Below are 21,179 nucleotides of genomic sequence, written 5' to 3'. Positions count from 1 at the left end.
ACATAGAGAGAGATAAGAAGGCAGAGAGACTGAAGGACAGAGAAGGAGAGAGGGAGACTTTATCCAATGGGACTGGACAGGGCTTTTCTATCACTAATGTCCTGTTGCTATCAGCATGCTTTTCTTGAACTATTAAACGATAAAGAATTTCAGATGCATTGGTGGCAGTTGATTTAATTCCACCATATCAAGCCTATCTCATGGCATTCATCTCCTACCTTAGAGGCACAATGAGAAGTAGAGGGTCTGTGAATGTTTGAGAGTTACATAATGCAGATGTTTTACCTAGAACACTGATTTCTGCTCTGTTGCATTTGTTGTGCGAATTATACTATGTTGGGAAAATTATTGAATTATGTCCACTCCTTCTCCAGCAGTAAGTTGCTCTTCACTGACTCATTCTCACAAACACTGATGAATTCCTATCAAAAGAAGACACAGGGTTGGGGGTTGAAAACGAGAAAACCCTGCAGTCGCATCTTCCAGAGGTTCTTATCAAGTCTGAAAACATGTCTAGCAGTAAATCTCAAGCTCTAAGTCATTGCTATGAAACACACAATACAAATATAATGAACAGCTAAATATTTATAGATTCTCAATGGTGGCACAAGGACATGTGCTCAACTATGTTCATAGCAGCGTTGTTTGTCATAGTCAAGACCGGGGAAGAACCTAAATGCCCCTCAACCAAAGAATGGATAAGAAAAATGTGGTACATTTACACAATAGAGTACTACAAAGCAGAAAAAAATAACAACAGCTTGAATTTCGCAGGAAAATGGATGGAGGTATAAAACATTATTTTGAGTGAGGTAACCCAGACACAGAAAGACAGTTATCACATGTACTCATTCATAGGTGGTTTGTAAACATAAATCAAAGAAAGCCAGGGCCAGGCTACAAACCACAATCCCAGGTAACTTAGACAACAATGCGGACACTAAGAGAGACTTACATAGAGATATACTCTACATGGGAAGTAGAAAAAGACAAGATCTCCTGAGTAAATTGGGAGCATGGGGACCTTGGAGGAGGATTGAAGAGGGAAGGGAGAGACAGGGAGGGTAGAAGAGTTAAATGTAGAACTCAATAAACATCAATAAAAAATGAATTCTTCGAGCATGCAATTCTAGAGTCCCAGCAGAAACGGTGGGCATGGTGACTCAGGTGTGGTTGTATACCAGTGCCTTGAGAAAGAATAAAGTGAACTGTGAGTTATATGGGCAAAAAAAAAAAGCAGAGAAAGAAGTCAAGATACATCGCCATTAACAGTAGCCAAAAGTAACATAAAATATCATGGGGTAAAACTAACTAAAGAACTGAAAGACCTGTTCCAAAATAACTTCAAGTCATTGTAAAAGGAAAATAAGGAAGATATCAGAAAATGGAAAGATCTCCCATGCTCTTGAATAGGTAGGAACAACATAATAAAATGGTAATCCCACTAAAAGCAATCTACAGATTCAATGCAATCTTCATCAAAATTCTAACACAATTATTCCCAAATCTCGAAAGAGCAATATTCAAATTAATACAAAAAACAAAACACCCAAGATATCCAAAACAATTTATACATTAAAGGAACTCCCAGAAGCATTATCATCCCTGGCATCAAGCTCTATTATAAAGCAATAGTAATGAAAACAGCTTGGTATTGGCATAAAAACAGACAGGCTGATCAAGAGAATTGGATCAAAGAACCAGATATTAATCCACACACCAATGAGTCTTGATTTTCAACAAAGAAACTAAATTATACAATGGAAAAAAGAAAGCATCTTCAACAAATAGTGCTGTCATAACTGCATGTCAGCATGTAGAAGAATTAAAATAGATTCATATCTATACCATATACTATACTCAAGTTCAAGTGGACTACAATATAGTCCAGCCACACTGAACCTGATAGAAGAGAAAGTGGAAAGTGGCCTTAAACGCATGAGCACAAGAGACCGGTTCCTAAATATAATACCAGTAGCACAGACACAGAGACCAACAATAAATAAATGGCACCTCTTGAAACTGAGAAGATTTTGTAGAACAAAGGGCATAGACAATAAGACAAATAGGCAGCCTACTGAATGGGAAAAATCTTCATCTACCCCATATCAGACAGAGAAGTAATCTCCAAAATATATAAAGAACTCAAGAAACTAGGCATCAAAATACCAAACAAAACAATTAAAATTGGGGTACAGATATAAACAGAGAATTCTCAATAGAAAAATTTGGAATGGCCCAAAGATACTTAAGGAAATGTTCAACATCCTTAGCCATCAAGGAACTGCAAATCAAAATGACTCTGACATACAATCTTACACAAGTTAGAATGGCTAAGATCAAAAACACTAATGACAGCTTATGCTAGAGAGGATACACAGTGAAAGGAACACACCTCCATTGCTGGTGGTAGTGCAAACATGAACAACCAACTTTGGAAATCAGGATGATGATTTCTCAGAAAATTGGGAAACAACCTAACTCAAGACCTATTGGACATATACACAAAGGATGTTCAATCACAGTATAAGGACATTTGTCCAACTATGTTCACATCAGCAGCATTTGAAATAGCCAGAACAAAGAAACAACCTAGATGTCCCTCAACCAAAGAATCAATAAGGAAAATGTGGTACATTTATGCAGTAAAGTAATACTCAGAGGTAAAAAAAAAATTACATCATGAAATTTGCATGAAAATGGACAGAAGTGGAAGAAAACATTCTAAATGAGGTAAGCCAGATTCAAAAATTGAACACGGAATGTACTCACTCATAAGTGGATAGGAGTTGTAAAGCAAAGAATAACGAGCCTGTAATTCATGACCCCAGAGAAGTTAGGTAACAAAGAGAATACTAAGCGAAACATACATGGACTACCCTAAGAAGGGGAAGTAGACCTGATATTCTGAGAGAATTGGAGTGTGTGTGGAGGGGAGAAGGGCTTTTGTGGGGAGGGAGTTAATCCTCCCTCTAAGCAATGTGCTAAACTTCATTGATTCCCCATGTGAAGCCTTACCCTCTCTAGGAGTGAATGGGAGTGGAATGAGGGAGAAAGTGGGAGGAGGGAGCAGGAGGAGGGGAAGGTGTGATACTGGGAATGGTATGTAAAATGAGAAAAAATGGCTTTTAAAAAATAAGTAAATTATTTTTAATATCAAAAAATGTAGTGAGACGGTTTGAGGGTCATTTCTCTATAGAAATAAAGATATTATGGCAAATATGTATGAAAGGATACTCTTGGCCTGACAAGTCCATATGAAAACAATTCTCATCACCCCTCAGTTTAGACTATGACTTTAGTAATGGATGGATGGTTGCCTGTCTACTGCTTCTTATATCAAAAGAATTAATACCTTAACAACAATAATCTTATCATCAGTTTATCAGACAAGGTAATTTCAAAACTGCCCTTATGCAGTTAACAATCAAAGTGGCCAAGCTGTTATAAGAACTTGGAATAAAGCTCTTGATATTAATACTCCCAAAACATCTTTCCCACTATAGACAAAAGCTACAGATCCTTTTATTACTTTGTAGGTCATCTACAACAAGCTATAGAGCAGCACATTGAAAATAAAGAAGCTTCTCCCACCTCGCTTTTTATTCTGTTTATTAAAATGCAAATTTTATCTGTACAAAGGTGTAGAAGGAGCAGCAGGCCACTTCCTGCCACCTGGCCTCTGGCCACCTGGCTAGCTTATGCCCCAAAATAACAACACACAAATTGTATTCTTTTAAACACTGCCTGGCCCATTAGCTCTAATCTCTTACTGACTAACTATCATATCTTGCTTTAACCCATATCTAATAATCTGTGTAGGACCACGAGATGGTGTCTTACCAGGAAGATTCTAGTGTACATCCATCTTGGGCTGGAGCTTCATCGCATCTGTCCCAGAGAGGAGAGGCATGGCAATTACGTCATTTCCTCCAAGCATTCTGTTCTGTCTACTCCACCCACCTAAGGGCTGGCCTATCCAAATGGGCCAAGGCAGTTTCTTTATTAACCAATGAGAGTAATCCATAGATAGATCATCATTTCCTCCATCACAAAGGTTCATTTTTTACTTGCTAATGCCTCTCTTACTATGTTGGTTTTATACAAGCATGCCGAAATGATGGCACAAAGGAATGAAAAGGTAAGATTCTGGCAGTTTCCTTGTGGTTTCCTATATGTTCCAAATCTGGAAGGAAATAAAAATTCTCAAAATACAATCAAAAACTTGACAATCATCCCAGGATAGTAAACCTTCCTCTAATATACCTGCAAAATGTAAAATGCAATTTCCCTGATCCAGTCAGTGTCAATCTAGACGTGATGACAAAGACAATCCAATTTCAGGAAGCAAGCAAATGAGCAACCAGGGCTGCTGAAGAACAAAAGCAGGTCTCTTATAATCCCAGGTTGGATCCCACTGCTCTGCCCCCAGTGTTATCTGTAAAGAAACCCAGTTTGTTGCCAAAATATCAGATTCTATACCCTCAGGATTCCATAGCTAGACACTCAGATCTATCCTTCATTCTAAAACAGTAAGAGGTTTGATTGCTACTGCCAAAGGCAATTCATGACCACAATGTATCAATAACTAAAGATATACCATTTGATTTCATAGGAGAGATTAAAGAACTTAACCCAACATATATAGGGACCCCCTTCCAACAAACTGCCATTTTTTTGTATGGATGGAATCAAACTGGACTATGAAAGGGGTTTTGTTTGCCCAAATGCTGTTGATTTGTGTTTTACTGACATGATTGTAGCTTATTCCCAGCTACTCCAGCAACAGTTCCAGTCCCAAAGATTTAAGAAATATTTATATCATAATGTATTGCTACAGTTTGTTTTACTTTGTTTATAAAAAAGAATCATGTTAGTGGAGGCGGTCACAGGTAAAAACTGGTCTAGTATGGGCATCTCTGAGGCATCCTGAATCAGCATGACTTCCTTCCCAGAAGTTCTTTTGAAAAGATGACAAAGGGACAATCCTAGTAATTATATGTCAGCAAGTCTCCAGGCTAATCTCTCTGTCATCTCAGACTCAGGGCAGTTTCCTGCTTCTCCAGGGTTTCTGACACACTCAGGATGTGGTTACAACACTGTGTCTTGCACAGTAATAGACTGCAGAGTCTTCAGATGTCAGGCTGCTGAGCTCCATGTAGGCTGTGCTGGAGGATTTGTCTACAGTCAGTGTGGCCTTGCCCTGGAACTTCTGAGAATATTTAGTTTTACCATCTGCTGGATCAATCCTTCCAATCCACTCCAGTCCCTGCCCAGGCTTCTGCTTCACCCAGTACATATAGTAGCTAGTGAAGGTGTATCCTGAAGCCTTGCAAGACATCTTCACTGAAGCCCCAGGCTTCACCAGCTCAGCCCCAGACTGTAGCAGCTGGATCTGTGAGTTCACACCTGCAGAGAGAAAGGCAGAGTGGATGCCATTGTCACATGACAGTGAGGAAATCTGTATTTGGGGAGAGTGTTACCTGTAACCGATGCCAATAGGAAGAGGACAATATAGCTCCATCCCATGGTGAGGACCTTGTGTGCTCAGTGACTGTGAAGAGGACACTGATCATATGATGTTATGGTGTGTGCATCCCTGTATTAACTAACTACCCTGTGCTCATATAATTTGCATATTCATGAGCAGGGACTTCTAAGATAAGGCCCTAGTCCAGTTGGAGAAAAAGGAGGTAGAGGGCACCTGAGTCAGGTAGCAAGATGTTAAGGTTCAAATAGTAATCCTTTCTGGGGAAATGATCTCATACTTCTTCCTTGAGCACTGTGCAGACCCTCTGTAAATAACATCAGGGCTTAAGATCTCAATTGATTTTAGGCCTCAAACAGTTACTTCACCTTGAGAAAAGGTTATTAGATTGATTTATAAGAGGTGACTGTGATAATGAAGATGATGGCCATTAGTAAAACTTGCTAAGTTTTTCAGAATTTGTAGCTTCCTTTCAGATACATGCAATTTATATTTGCCTTTGCACCTTGTTACATAAAAACTGACATAAATGGCCATAAGGGAATATGCCATAGAAACATTTGTACATCAAAGTTTATTACATCATTTTCTCTAATAATTGAATTATGGAAACAAATATAATTGTAAACAGATGATTCTGGCAAGAAAAGGTGTTTATATATGCAATACAATAGAAATATTTTATCTAAAGGGAATAAAGAAATGGCATCCCTCTCAGGAAATTCAGTGCAACTATAGATAGCTTTATTAGTTAAAGACCACCTTAGAAATGTAGATATTATAAGATTATTTCATTATTAGTTTTTAGATTTTGTGATAAAACAATTACATATACCAATACATAACAATGTTTAAAAGAAACTGTTTAGCATAATAAGTGGAAAAAGAAGTGGGTTAAGAAATAAAAGAGTAGAGAATTTCAGGAAATTTACACAGTCTACAATATCAATTTGAGTGAAAATTCTAAACATATATTAAAATAGTTTCGGTTTTCAAGATGACTTTGCTTATTCTTTAATAGTTTATTGATGTATGATACATATTATGATCAAATCTACCACAGATATGTCCCTCTGGTTCCACTTGGGACCTTCCAGTTAATCTCTTCCCCAAATTTCTGACCTCTTTTCTTTATTAACACAGTGAGTCCAATCTATATATATGTACATATAGAGGTTGTATCATTCACAAGTCCATAGAGAACCTACAGAACCCGTACAAAGAAAAGTGATTATATTTTCCTCATCAGTCTTGAAAAGCAAACAGACTTCCACGTTTGTGTGGACCTTCATGAGTTCCACTTCATCATGTTGCAATATTTTAAGTTATTATTGTATTTTATTTAATGGTGAGAGCAGGCCGGGCAGTGGTGGCGCACGCCTTTAATCCCAGCACTTGGGAGGCAGAGGCAGGCGGATCTCTGTGAGTTCGAGACCAGCCTGGTCTACAAGAGCTAGTTCCAGGAAAGGCTCCAAAACCACAGAGAAACCCTGTCTCGAAAAACCAAAAAAAAAAAAAAAATGGTGAGAGCAGTGCACAATGCACCAAGGGTTTACCAATGCATTTACCCCTGGAACAATTTAAGAAATTAAATATTTGTATTCTACAATATGGTTGCAAGCAATCAAAAAGTATTGTCAAGACTGCAAGTAGACACCTTTACATGCTCAGCAATTTCACAGGCTCTCAGTCTGTCTTTGTGTTTGGCTGTATTTGTTCATGTCTTGTGCTGGAAACTATGGTGACTGTTAGCTCATATGTGCAATGGTCAAGTAAAGTAGTAACATTAGAATTCCAAGACTTTCTGTCCTATATTCTGGATCTTACATTCTTTCCAGTGCCTCTTTGTGATGATCATTGTGCTTTAGGTGGGAGGTTAAATGACTCATCTGAGAGTGTGTACTCAAACATTCATTTTTAGCACTTTGAGTAGTCATGAATGTCTGCATTAATCATGAAACTCAACACAGAAGAAATTCTGGGATTAAGGCTGAGAGAAGCATCAACTCATTGGGAAAAGACATAGATATTTTTAAGACAGTTTGACAATATGACCATTAGCGAAACAATTAGGATCTATTAGGTAAGTAGTATGTATCTCCAGTCCTGAGTATTTTTTAACATGTTTACCAAGAATGAATACTTTCCTATGAATCTGACCACAAATCCAAGTAGAAAGTAGTCCATTATTACATAACTACTAGGCACTAGTGGATACGTGTTAGCTGAAGTCTAATATTGGAGATCAAGAGGTCTGCTACTGTGTAAGATTATTGATGCCTTTTCTCTCCCTTCAGGCTGTTAGCACATTTCTGCATTAGAAAACTTACCAAGCAGGGAGAATTTCCTGTTCAGTTCAATGTTGATTTCTCTATACCCTACAACTAAAGTCCTCAACTCAGTGAAATATAGATTGAATCAACTTTGTTGTTCTCTTTTTACCTGAGAATGATTATAAATAATAAAATAAAGTACAGCAAAAACAGGCATGAGCTGGGGAAAGATTGTTTACAGGTTGATGTAAGAATAAATCATTGTAGTTATATGAATGAATTTGTGTTCAGATTTGGTGTGGTTTTAAGATCTGTTGATACAGTATTATTATCAAAAATTATATTTTAAAGAAAATTGTATGAAAACTAGTGATATGTAGATAAACTTGTCATTCAGTTATTAGCATTGCTCCTGTGGTTTTCCTGATCATGTTCTGTGGATATAAGAGATGAGATGCTTCCAAAAATATGAGTTAGACAGCTCATGAATGAGATTTGTAGACCATGATGTCTGCTACTGAATAAGATCTTTGATGTCTTTTCTCTCCTTTCTGGCTGCCTAGCTCCTTGCTACACAAGAAAAATTACCCAGCAGGGAGAATTTTCTGTTTTTTACAAAGTTGTGTTCTAATTAACTAATGAGTATTTGAACACACATAGCTGTGTGGGTGAACTGTTCTGTTCCCAGAAACCATGAGTTAGTAATGAACACCTCTGTATGGACACAAGGCAGCTCTCTATGATTTAATAATCAGGGAGGATCCACATTTGTTGATAACAGTATGAGGTATTGCCAGTGTCCTTATTTGTCTACATTAGCTCAATAGTTAGACCTTGTTTGTGAGAAAGAATTTAAAATATGAATAAATCTTAAGAGCTACAAGCGGTACATAACTCCAAGAAAAGAGTGTCTTCCAGACACTACAGGACTAATGCACTTATGAAGTCACCGAGACTGGAAAGCATGCTGAGTCTGCACAGAGTAGATCCTAATGGAGTCCCAATGTTTAGAGAAGAACATGGACACAGACTTTCATCCCCTAACCAAGAAGTTCTATAATTGATACTTCCTTGCAATGGAAATGTTTGTTTTCTCTGTTGAAGTATTATTGGATGTACTCACTTCACTCAGGACTGGACACAAGTCCAGTAGGAGATGGCTAACACAGAATAAATGCAGTATTTTACAGATATTTTCTCTGATTTTATATTGTACATTATTTCTTCAGTCTTACTCAACTTTTACCTATATGACATTTCTTCATTTTGAGTGCTGTTTGGGTTATATGTATCTAAGTTCCTGTTTTTATTCTTACATAAATGCTTTTTATTTTAGTTTTTCTTTTTTCACTGTTTGCTTTCTACAGAGAGAAGGAGAGGATGTGAAATTGGGGGTGATTCAGTAATCAGAATATATTGTACATTTTTTTTCAAAAACTGTATAAAGTAAATAAAACTGAATAAAATTTTAAAAGAATATACAACCCGTGTGGACTTGACAAGGAAACTATTATGTATGACCATGGAAACATAATATGTCAGTCACAGCTGGTGCAGGTCAGTTAACAGACTTTAAGAAAGGAAACCACAGAGGATGAAGAATCCCCTCCACACTTCATCCCATCTCTCTAATGGGGATTCTTAGCTTCTTTGTGCCCCCTCCTGGTCCTTTGCTGCATTGCATGTTGATATGTCATGGCTTACACTGAAGTTACACAGTATGGTTTAATTTGTAACCTAGGCATTAAATACAGTGTTTAGCTGCATATGTAAATGGCTTTTGATTAACCTGGAAATGTTGAATAGATGTTTCAGAATTTGATTTTATGTTATGCCTATATAATTATCAGTGTCCCTCTCAAATCTAGGTTTCACCCTGGTGACAGTTGTATGTATCCAACTCTAGCAATTCCCACTTGTAACATGGTGACCACAGGAAACAGCAGAATATTGTCTGCCCTCATTATTATATACCTGGGCAAAGCACCTGAAGTCAGAGAATCACATAGTCTTTAATTTAGTTCATGTTCCCACCTGCTTCCAGACACAAGAGCCAACAGAACAAGAGGCACCAATGTGGTACCTATAGATCAGTTAACAACTTCAGAAAAATATATTAAGAAGGATGTAAATATAGTGAATATGTTAGTAGTTATCTCAAGGACTACCCTTAACACATATCCTGCAAATATCCTTCCCTTGATGACCCACATAGTAATTAGGCAAGTGCTTTAGAAATTTTGATAGGGCTGTGATTCTACTAATTTAATGTATGATAGAAGCTTGCATATTAATGCAAAATATGGTATCTCCCCAGTCAATCCAGTTCTTCATATTGCCATATTCTGGAATAACTTTGAGCTTTTTCATCAAAAGCAGTCTCCCAGAGGGCTGTCTTCATTCTTCTTTAAGGTCACTTAAACAGCTTCCTTTCAACACTTTTTCCCCTTTGTCCTCAAAGCCTGTTAGATAACAGACCAGGATGGCTAAGAGGAAAATAACAGAATGTATACCATGACTCAGTCTGTTTCACAAGCTGCAGTTTTGACTGGGTTCATAAGTATGGTTCCATTCTACCTTGATTCAGTTATGATCAACAGTTCAAATACCAGATATGGATAATATCCAGACCTAGAATTACAGGTATGAAAAAGTAGACCTGGTTGGACCATTTCTGGCAGAGAATGTGTTAGTAAAGCTTTTTAAAAGATGAATGTTTTCATTGATGAAAAATGTTTTGGATGTGCTCCCAAAATGAGATAAGCTAACAGCAATATATAAGTTTTTTACATGCATATATAATTAAATATCAGAAATGGACATTCACAGAATTAAAAAGAAATGTGTGGTATTGAAAGTGAGGCTATTCACATATGTTTTGCTCTAACTTCAGGATCACAAATCATATGGACCTAATATTTCGTGACAGAGGAAACTGGGACCAGTCCAATACATGGCTTTTCTTCAATCACAAGTCAGAATTTATATGATGTCCTCTGGGTGTCAGAACATTGAGAAACACCCTGAGGACAAGATTCTCTTTTCATGTAGAGGAACAGTTATCCCTAAAATCCAGGTACTGCAGGAGGTGGTGGTGTGCCCCTTGGATTTCAACATATCTACTCTCCTTGGTAATGTGCATGATGGTGTGCTTCATAGCCCAGTATCATGGGAAGCTAATGGCTATCATGAGTATGAATGTGCAGGAATTTTGGCTGATTGAGCAATATTGATTTACAAAGATATTTTTCTCTCATCGCTGGATTCATGCACTAAAGCCTTGACACAGTGACATCGTAAAAAGATGGCATAAGTTTTTTTCCTAAGTTAAACTAATGTGAGGATCACAACACAGGCTTAGCTGCAGCAATGTGTGTTGAGCTGGACAAAGGTATCAAATTGATATCTAGCACACACTGATATCTAGCATTCTCACTCACACTTAACTGTGGGGATTTTTTCAGGCTTCTCTGCCTGGGATCACTTTCACTGATCAGAATGCTCATGAGTTTCCTTTGTCACTGTGCTAGTATTGATGCTTATAATCATTGTTGAAGGGCCTGAGCACTATTTGTACTATTCGTGAGACTCTTTCTGAAGGGGATTGTATCTGGAACCTAGTTCTGATCTCCTCTCTCTGATTTGCTCACAAATGGATACACCATGATTTCCTCAGTGGTCAGATACCTCAGGTGCAGGACAAAAAGTTTGTATATGTCTCTAGAGAGCTGTACAATGTCCTCCATCAACAGTTATAAACAAGATCTTTAGGTTATTCATCTTGGAAAAATTACGAATTTCATGAGTCAGCATCAGCAAGAACAAGAAAGTCCTTTTCTTTGGCAAATAGTGATATCTTGAACCTTCTCAACTGAAGAATGATGATCCAATTCACTTCTGTTCATGGTAATTCACTCACTTTGCACTGTTTTATACAGAGAGTAAATAATTGCACATTATTGCACAGGAGAGTGAGAACATTGAAATGAATGAGGAAACACTGATCCATCTCAGGTCTAGGAGACTCTTAGAAGCTGAAACAATTTTGAACTTAGTACTTAAAGAAGCTTGTGTTTTGAAGAATGGATAACGAGTGCAACTTGAGTTAGAGAAAATGAAAATGGACCAACAGTAGGAAGAGTCTGAATCTTAGAGATTTGCACCTGACCTCAAATCCTGTCCTCATAATGTCATGTAAGCCAATGAGAAATAAGTGAATGGAAAGTGAATTATAATCTTTGATATCAGTAACAAAGATTTATTTGAACTATTTCTATGGTTGAGAATGTCTGGAAGGAAACACTTTTCTATAGTGACTCTGTACATGTTGTGATAAAACATCTGAGCAGTAAAACCTTTAGAAATCATCATAGATTCTACTGAATTATAAGAGATGGAAGCAACAGTGCAGTAAGAAAATGACCAGAAATTGGAAACTATCCAACTAGCTAGTTCATGTGCATGCCAGAAACATTAATATACATGTTTAGTCTATACACAATATCCTCATTTATTGAAAAATTCAATACACAATTTTGGAGGGAGATTCTAGCGTGTTTTATTTGAATTTTCTTTAGTGAAAAAATATTTTTAAGCAATACACTCTGACCATACTTATTCTTTTTCTGAACTACTTATAGATCCTCCTCACCTCCCTCTTAACTGAATTGCAAGCCTTTATTTCTTTCAATCTTTAAAAAAACCATCCCATCTCTCTTTGTCTCTCTTAATGTTTATCTCTCTCTCACACACACATACACAGACTCATTAAAACACAAAAACAAAAAACCAAAATATATAAACAAAATACCAGCAAGACAAGAAAATTCCTGAATAAATTTATGTTGTTTAAGAAACGTCTACAAAATTACCTCTGTATGATTTATTGGGTTAGTATAAGAGCTACTGGGAAGTATGTTTAACTGAGCCAGTTAAATTCCCCTGAAGTGCACTAATTTTTCTTTGCATGTTCATACCAATTGCAGACAGTTTCTTCATTAGGATTGAAAGTCCTGTCTATTTCCCCTTTTGGCAGTAGAATCCCATGTTTTTGAACATATTAAGCCCTGTGTCTACTTTCATGGTCTTGTGAGTTCATATGTGTATCAATTCTATTGTGTGGAAGAGGCTGTTTCCTTGGACTCATTCATCACCTCTAGCTGTTTAAAGTCTTTCTAACTCTTCTTCTATATCAGTCCCTGAGTCCTGAGGAGAAGGTTTGTTTAAGACAACAGATTTATAACTCAGTGGTCTAATATCTCTCTTGTTCCATAGATTGTCTATTTGAGATTCTCTGTTATTTCCCTTATTGTGAAAGAAGAAGCTACAATAATGAAGGTTGTGTGAAACACTGATTAATATGTATACACAGGTATGTCATTGGGAATTATTTTATTGTTCTATTCCTTTAGCACAGTAGTCCTCAACCTTCCTATTTGCTGCAACCCTTTAATATAGTTCCTCATGTTGTAGTGACCCCCTAGCCATAAAATTATTTTGTTGCTATTACATAACTGTAATTATCCATTATGAATAATAATGTAAATATCTGGCTTGCAGGGTAACTGATATGTGAACCCTGTGAAAGAGTTTTTTGACCCTTGTTAAAGGGTTGTTTATTTCCCAAAGAGGTCATACCCCAAAGGTGGAAAACCATGGCTTTAGCATAACATTGGTTTTCCTGTAAGCAACATCACTACAATTTCTAGAACATTCTAGTAGTTTTTTGAATGGTTTACATTTATGGAGTGGTGTTTTTAATTAATTTATTAAAATTTTCTACCTCCTCCCATTTCCCTCCCACTTTCCCCTTCCCCTCCGTCTCCCGTCCTAAGAGAAGTCAGGGTGCCCTGCAATATGGGAAGTCCAAGGCAATCCCCCCTTCATCTAGGTCTAGAAAGGTGTGCATCCAAACAGGTCTAGGAAGGTGTGCATCTCAAAAAAGGCAGTAAATCCATTCAAAGAATGGCTGATTACTTCCCCAATATTTGTGCCATTAATGAACATACAAGCATATCTAACAGGCAGATCACCATTGTGGGTTACAGTTTGTTGTTAGGTTTATTATTACACTTCTCTTCTGAGAGCCTGCCAAGTACCTTCCACTGCTACAAAGTCAGTAGGTAAGGCATCCAGTAAGGTGTCAATTCAAGTTCTCCAGGATCAATTAGATATATGAGTGTTGTCTTTAGCATTAAGGTTTTACCATCATTTTGTGGAGAGCAACCAATAGCCTTGGCAATATCCTGAGTTATTTTGTGATTTATGTGAAGCCACTTTGGCCAATGATTCAATTTATGAATGTTTGTCCAGGCATGACAATCTTCCAAACATCCAGTAGTTTACTGAAGATGAATGTTACAATAATTTGGAATCTGCTCTTTTGTGGATTGGAAGCCAAAGACTGAGTGGAAACACATCTCTAAACCACCTGAGTTAGAAAGAAGACACTCTTAATACTTAAAAAACTATTGGACACCAGCTTCAGCAAAGATACGACTTACCTGTGTAGGTCATAGAGATTAGAAAAGTCACTTATGAGTATGAGTACATGCATGAATATAACATAAAAGAAGCATAGGATAGTATCAGGAGGGAGTTCTAGTAAATACGGATATTGGCCAGCATTTAATTTTTCATACAATCTTTTAGCCCAGTACAATGGGGTAAGGAGACAAACAACAGCTTTAATATGATACAAAGAACGACTAGAACAGTTTTTTGATTCAGTTCTTTACGACATCAAATCATTAGCATTCTGTTGTTTAAGCAGTGAACCCACCCTAGACCAAGTATCCAGAAGGCAGACACTCCCAAGGGGGAACCTCCTATTTCAAAAGAAGGAGCATAGGTATGCTTGAATATCCTGATCATTAATCAGGGTAGAGTGGATCTAACTATATGAACCATTTTATAAGCAGAAGGACAAAGTATCCACACCCTAAGTCAGGATGTGCAGTCACACTTGTCAACAACTTTGGACAAGAAACAACTCTCTGTCCTTCATAAAAGGTAGAAATAGGCTCACATTTTTGGGCCTCTACAAAAATCTTATCCACAAATGCTTATTCCTGAACATTTTTTAAAAGGCACTTAATTTGTGTATCAGGAAGACAGGACTCTGAAACAAATAGTGTAGAGGATCCCCAGAGGCTGGCAGGAAAACTGTCCACTCCAAAACCCATAAATAGTAAGAGGAAGGCACAGAGCTGAGAAGCAGCTGGAACTATTGCCTAACTGTCAGCTGAGGCTGTGTCAATGTGCGCTCCGTGCACAGTAGTATGTAGCAGTACCTGCAATATACATATTGGTGATCTTGAAGAATACCCGGTTGTTAGTGTCCTTGGAGACTGTGAGCCGGGTCTTCAGGAGTGTGTTGTAGAACTTAGTATCATCCCAACAAATGTTGGCAAGCCACTCAAAACCCTTTCCTCAGGGCTGACATATACAACCAACACCTATACCAGAAGTGCTCAGTGAAAACCCAGTTAAAGAGCAGGTCAGTATCAGATCCTGGAAGGGCTGCAGCAGCCCAGGGCCAGATTCCTTCAGAGTAACCTGGGACAGGACAACCGTGGAGAAAGGAAAGCAAAGGATAAGGTTGGAATAGGTGATAATATGGAAGTCTGCCCCTTAGTGAGCCTTGGAACTCACATGAAGGGCAAATCAGCAGCAGGAATGAAAAAGGAAACCTGTCCATGGCTGCATACTAGTGAGTACCCAGGACCCAGGTTTGGCTTTTCAATTTAGGGTTGGGTGGATCCAGGAGAGACTTGCATTCCATGCCAGGTACTGGCTTTGATGAAGGACTTAAGTTTTAGGACTCAGAGGGAGCCAGTCTGTGAGGCGAGGCACAGAAGACTTCATTGGAGTTCACCTTTTTTCCCAAAGAAAGTAGCCCACCTGGTAGAGCCATGTTTTCAGTATATAACACATCTGATGAGTGCTGTGTGAATGGAGCAGGGAAGAGTAGGTGACCTTGCAGGCTGACATCTATGCAGTCTATAATTGCATGAAAGAGAGTGATATTTCATTGACTAATAATCTGTCAATTTCCTGCCTCATGTATTTGAGATTCAATATTAGTAGCTTCATCTTTATGCTGACCTCTGATTCTTTAAGAACAGCACCGCCAGAAAACATGAACTGTAGGCAAAGACAAAGTTTTCTCAATTCTCTCAGACCTCGCGCATACTGGAGGATGGCTAGAAAGACAGAAGACACTGAAAGTCACCACACAGGGCCTAGGAGTTTACTCACTGGTACTGTGATGTTAAAACACAATGTAATCTCTTTTTCTTGACACTATGGATGTTTTAGAGTTAAGAAAGACAATGATTTGCCTAACTTTGAACACCTTTCACAGTGACTTTGTGATATTAACATGACTGAAAATATAGAAAAAAAATTGAGCAAACTGATTTCTTTAAAGAAATTCATGTCAAAAATAATCAACTAATTTTTAGGAATAAACTATCTCGTGATTTAAATGTTTAAAGCATAAAGGCATCAAGATGTATCTAAACCATGAGTTTACACTGACCACAAAATTATAGTAACACTGTATAAAGAAATCAATTAAAAAATGGGGCACTGAACTGAACAGAGAATTCTCAACAGAAGAAGTTCAAATGGCCAAAAGACACTTAAAGTCATGATCAGCCTCCTTAGCGATCAGGGAAACGCAAATCAAAACAGCTTTGAGATACCATCTTATACCTGTCAGAATGGCTAAAATCAAAAATACCAATGATAGCCTATGCTGGAAAGGTTGTGGAGTAAGGGGAACACTCATCCATTGTCGATGGGAATGCAAACTTGTGCAACCACTTTGGAAATTATTGTGGCAGTTTCTCAGGAAACTAGGAGTCAACCTACCTCAGGATGTAGCAATTCCACTCTTGGGAATATACCCAAGAGATGCCCAATCATACTACAAAAGCATTTGTTCAACTATGTTCATAGTAGCACTATTTATAATAGCCAGAATCTGGAAACAACCTAGGTGCCTCTCAATAGCAGAATGGATAGAGAAGGTATGGCACATATACACTTTAGTGTTTTACTCAGCGGTAAAAAACGACATCTTGAATTATGCATGCAAATGGATGGGAATAGAAAATACTGTACTGAGTGAGATAACCCATACCCAATAAGATGAATATGGTATGTACTCACTCATAAGTGGATTCTAGCCATAAATAAAAAGCATTGAGCCTATAATTCATGATCCTAGAGAAATTAAATAAGAAGGTGAACCCAAAGAAAATCATATAGTTATCCTCCTGTATATTGGAAGTGGACAAGATTGCTGGGCAGGGTTTGGGAGCATGGGGGTGGGGGTAGTGTGGTGATAAGCAGAGATGGGGAGAGATAAGGGAGAAGGGGAGGATGGGAAGAGCTTGGGGGAATGGGATGGGTGGGATGGAGGAAGGGTGGATATGGTTGCAGGGAAGTAGATATCTTAATTAAGGGAGCCATTTTAGGGTTGTCAAGAGCCTTGACTCTAGAGGGGTTCCCAGGTGTCCAAGTAGATGTCCCAAGCTTGTTCCTTGGGCAGCAGAGGAGAGGATGCCTGAACTGGCCTTATCCTACAGCCACACTGATGAATATCTTGAATATCATCTGATGATGGATGGAGATAGAGACAGAGACCCACAATGGAGCACTGGACTGAGCTCCCAAGGTCCAAATGAGGAGCAGAAGGAAGAATAACATGAGCAAGGAAGTCAGGACTAGGAGGGGTGTGTCCACCCACTGTGACGGTGGGACTGATCTCATGGGAGATCACCAAGGCCAGTTGGAATGGGACAGATGGAGCATGTGACCAAACCGGACTCTCTCAATGTGGCTGATGGTGCAGGCTGACTGAGAAGTCAAGGACAATGGCACTGGGTTTTGATTCTACTGCATGGGAGGGCTTTGTAGGACCTAGTCTGTTTGAATGCTCCCCTTCTTGGACCTGAGGCGGGGGAGGATTTGGATTTCCCATAAGGTAGGGAACCCTGACTGCTCTTTGGACTGGAGAAGGAGGGGGAAGGGGGGGTGAGATGGAAATTTTTAATAAAAAATAAAGAAAACTTAACAAGCAAGAAGAATTTCCTGTTCAGTTCAAGGTTGGTTTTTCTATACCCTACAACTAAAGTCCTCAACTCATAGTGAAATGTAGATTGAATCAACTTTGTTGTTCTCTTTTTATCTGAGAATAATTATAAACAAAAAAAACAAAGTACCGTAAATGCAAGCAAGAGCTGGGGAATGATTGTTTACAGGTTGATGTAAGAATAAATTGGTGTAATGATAGCCTTTGCTGGAGAGGTTGTGGAGTAAGGGGCACACTCATCCATTGCTGGTGAGAAAGCAAATTTGTGCAACCACTTTGGAAATCAGTGTGGCGATTTCTCAGGTAATTTGGGATCAACCTACCCCAAGATCCAGTAATACCACTCTTGGGAATATGCCCAAGAGATGCCCTATCATATGACAAAAGTATCTGTTCAACTATGTTCATAGCAGCATTGTTTGTAATAGCCAGAACCTGGAAACAATTTAGATGCCCTTCAATGGAAGAATGGATGAAGAAAGTGTGAAATATATACATATTAGAGTACTACTCAGCAGTAAAAAACAATGACTTCTCGAATTTTGCATGCAGATGGATGGAAATAGAAAACACTATCCTGAGTGAGGTATCCCAGACCCCAAAAGAGGAACATGGGATGTACTCACTCATAATTGCTTTCTAGCCAAAAATAAAGGACATTGGGCATATAATGTGTGATCCTAGAGAAGCTAAATAAGAAAGGGAACCCAAAGAAAAACGTATAGTCATCTGCCTGGATAGGGGAAGTAAACAAGATTGCCGGGAAAAAACTGGGAACTTGCAGGTGAGGTGGCATGGGGCTAAGGGGAAATGGGGGGTGAGAAACGTGAGAAGGGGAGGATGGGGGCAGCTTGGGGGAATGGGATGGTTGGGATATAGGAAGGGTGGATATGGGAGCAGAGAAATACATATCCTTATTAAGGGAGACATCTTAGGGTTGGCAAGAGACTTGACTCGAGAGGGGCTCGCAGGTGTCCAGGGAGATGTCCCCAGCTGGTACCTTGTGCAGCTGAGGAGAGGGAACCTGAAATGACCCTATCCTATACTGATGAATATCTTGCATATCACCTTAGAACCTTCATCTGGCGATGGATCGAGATAGAGACAGAGACTCAATTTGGAGCAACGAACTGAGCTCTTAAGTTTCAAATGAGAAGCAAAAGGAGGGAGAACATGAGCAAGGAAGTCAGGACCACTAGGGGTACACCCACCCACTGTGACAGTGGAACTGATCAATTGGGAGCCCACCAAAACCAGCTGGACTGGGACTGAACAAGCATGGGTTGAAACCGGACTCTCTGAGCATGGGGGACAATGAAGGCTGATGAGAAGCCAAGGACAGTGGCACTAGGTTTCAATCCTAATACATGAACTGGCTTTATGGGAGCTTACCCTGTTTGGATGCTCACCTTCCTGGACCTAGATAGAAGTGGGCGGACCTTGGTCTTCCCACAGGGCAGGGAATTTGGACTGCTCTTCAGTATCAAGAGGGAGGGGGAATGGAGTGGGGGGAGGAGAAAAGGAGTGGGGATGGGGGAGGGGAGTGGATGGAGGTGCAATATGTGGGAGGAGGGGGAGCGAAATGGGAAACGGAGAGGAGGCGGAAATTTTAATTAAAAAAGAGTAAAATAAAGGAAAAGAAAAGAATAAATTGGTGTAGTTACATGGGCAATCAGGTTTTAGAATTTTACAAATATTAATCAATAAAACTATGCTGTGTCCCGGCCATATCCAACCCAAGCATGTGGTCAATGACTCTACATCTTATTAAGTAGTCAGTTCTGTGTCCATGTTTATTAGTGTTCTATTAACAGCGACTGGAAGATGGAACAAACCTATATTTCCAACAAAGAACAAATATATAATGAAAATGTTGGTTGTATAAACAAAAGAATAATCAGCAGAAGTAAAATGTGAGCTAAGAAAACTATAGATAAGTGGGTGGAACTGAAAAAAAAATGTGTGTGTGTGTGTAAGTTCCTGTTTTTAATTCTTACATAAATGTATTTTATTTTAATTTTTCTTTTTTGACTGCTTGCTTTCTACAGAGAGAAGGAAAGGGTGTGAAATTGGGAAGCAGGTTCAGTAATCAGAATATATTGTACATTTTTTTAAAAAAACTGTATAAAATAATACTGAATGAAATTTTTTTGTTTTGTTTTGTTTTGTTTTGTTTGTTTGTTTTTCGAGACAGGGTTTCTCTGTGGTTTTGGAGCCTGTCCTGGAACTAGCTCTGTAGACCAGGCTGGTCTCGAACTCCCAGAGATCCACCTGCCTCTGCCTCCCAAGTGCTGGGATTAAAGGCGTGCGCCACCACCGCCCGGCTCTGAATGAAATTTTAAAAGAAGATACAAACTGGTGAGGAATTTGACAAGGTATCTTTACTGTGTATGACCATGGAAACATCATATATCAATCACAGCTGGAGCAGGTCAGTTAACCGACTTTAAGAAGGAAACCACAAAGGATACAGAATCCCCTTCACACTTCACCCCATCTCAATAATGGAGATTCTTAGCTTCATTGTGCCCTCTGCTGGTCCTTTGCTCCTTTGCAATTTGATTTGTCATGGCTTGCACTGAATTTGCACAGTCTATTTTAATTTGTAAATAGGCATTAAATACAGAGTCCAGCTGCATATGTAAATGGCTTTTGATTAACCTGGAGATGCTGAACAGATATTTCAGAAATTGATTTTATGCCATGCCTATATAATTATAAATGTCCCTCTCTAGACTAAGTTTCACCCTGGTGATAGTTGTATGTATCCAACTCCAGCAGTTCCCCCTTGTAACATGGTGACCACAGGAAAGAGCAGAATCTTGGCTGCCTTCAGTATCTATACCTGGGGCAGAACATCTGAAGTCAGAGAACCACACAGTCTTGAGCTTAGTTCATGCTCCCACCTGTTTCCAGACTCAGGAGCCAACAGAACAGGAGGCACCACTGTAGTACCTATAGATGTATTAACAACTTCAGAAAAATATATGAAGAAGGAAGTAGAAATCTAGTGAATGTTTTGGAAGACATTGCTGGCTGATCAGATGTTACAATCTACCATAGTCTGGCAGCATTCTCTAACTTGGGCAACATGGAGGTCTCCCTGCACACAGCAAAAGGTTCTTGCTTTCTACTTAAGCTTATCTGGGAGATGTCTCGAGGCACAGAATTTCTGACTTACCTAAGGTGTTACCCTTAACGCGTCTCCTGCAAATGTTCTTCCTTTGATGACAGACATAGTAATTAGGCAAGTGCTCTAGAAATTTTGATAGGGCCATGTTTCTACTAATTTAACTGTGTAACAGAACCTTACAAC

The 21,179-nt window shown here is 38.8% G+C and overlaps 1 gene segment (V, D, J or C); it reads right to left on the bottom strand.

Annotated features, from left to right (window-relative positions):
• Nucleotides 1-5,080: 5,080 nt before the first annotated feature.
• Nucleotides 5,081-5,529, bottom strand: LOC130882351 (Ig heavy chain V region 102-like). The segment is given in 2 exon segments: nucleotides 5,081-5,409; nucleotides 5,484-5,529. Coding segments are annotated over 2 exon segments (375 nt in total).
• Nucleotides 5,530-21,179: the final 15,650 nt, after the last annotated feature.

This window comes from Chionomys nivalis, chromosome 10, assembly GCF_950005125.1.
Source record: "Chionomys nivalis chromosome 10, mChiNiv1.1, whole genome shotgun sequence".
NCBI classification, from domain to species: Eukaryota; Metazoa; Chordata; class Mammalia; order Rodentia; family Cricetidae; genus Chionomys; species Chionomys nivalis.
Note: the sequence above shows the minus strand (reverse complement) of the source record. Positions and strands in the feature narration are given on the sequence as shown.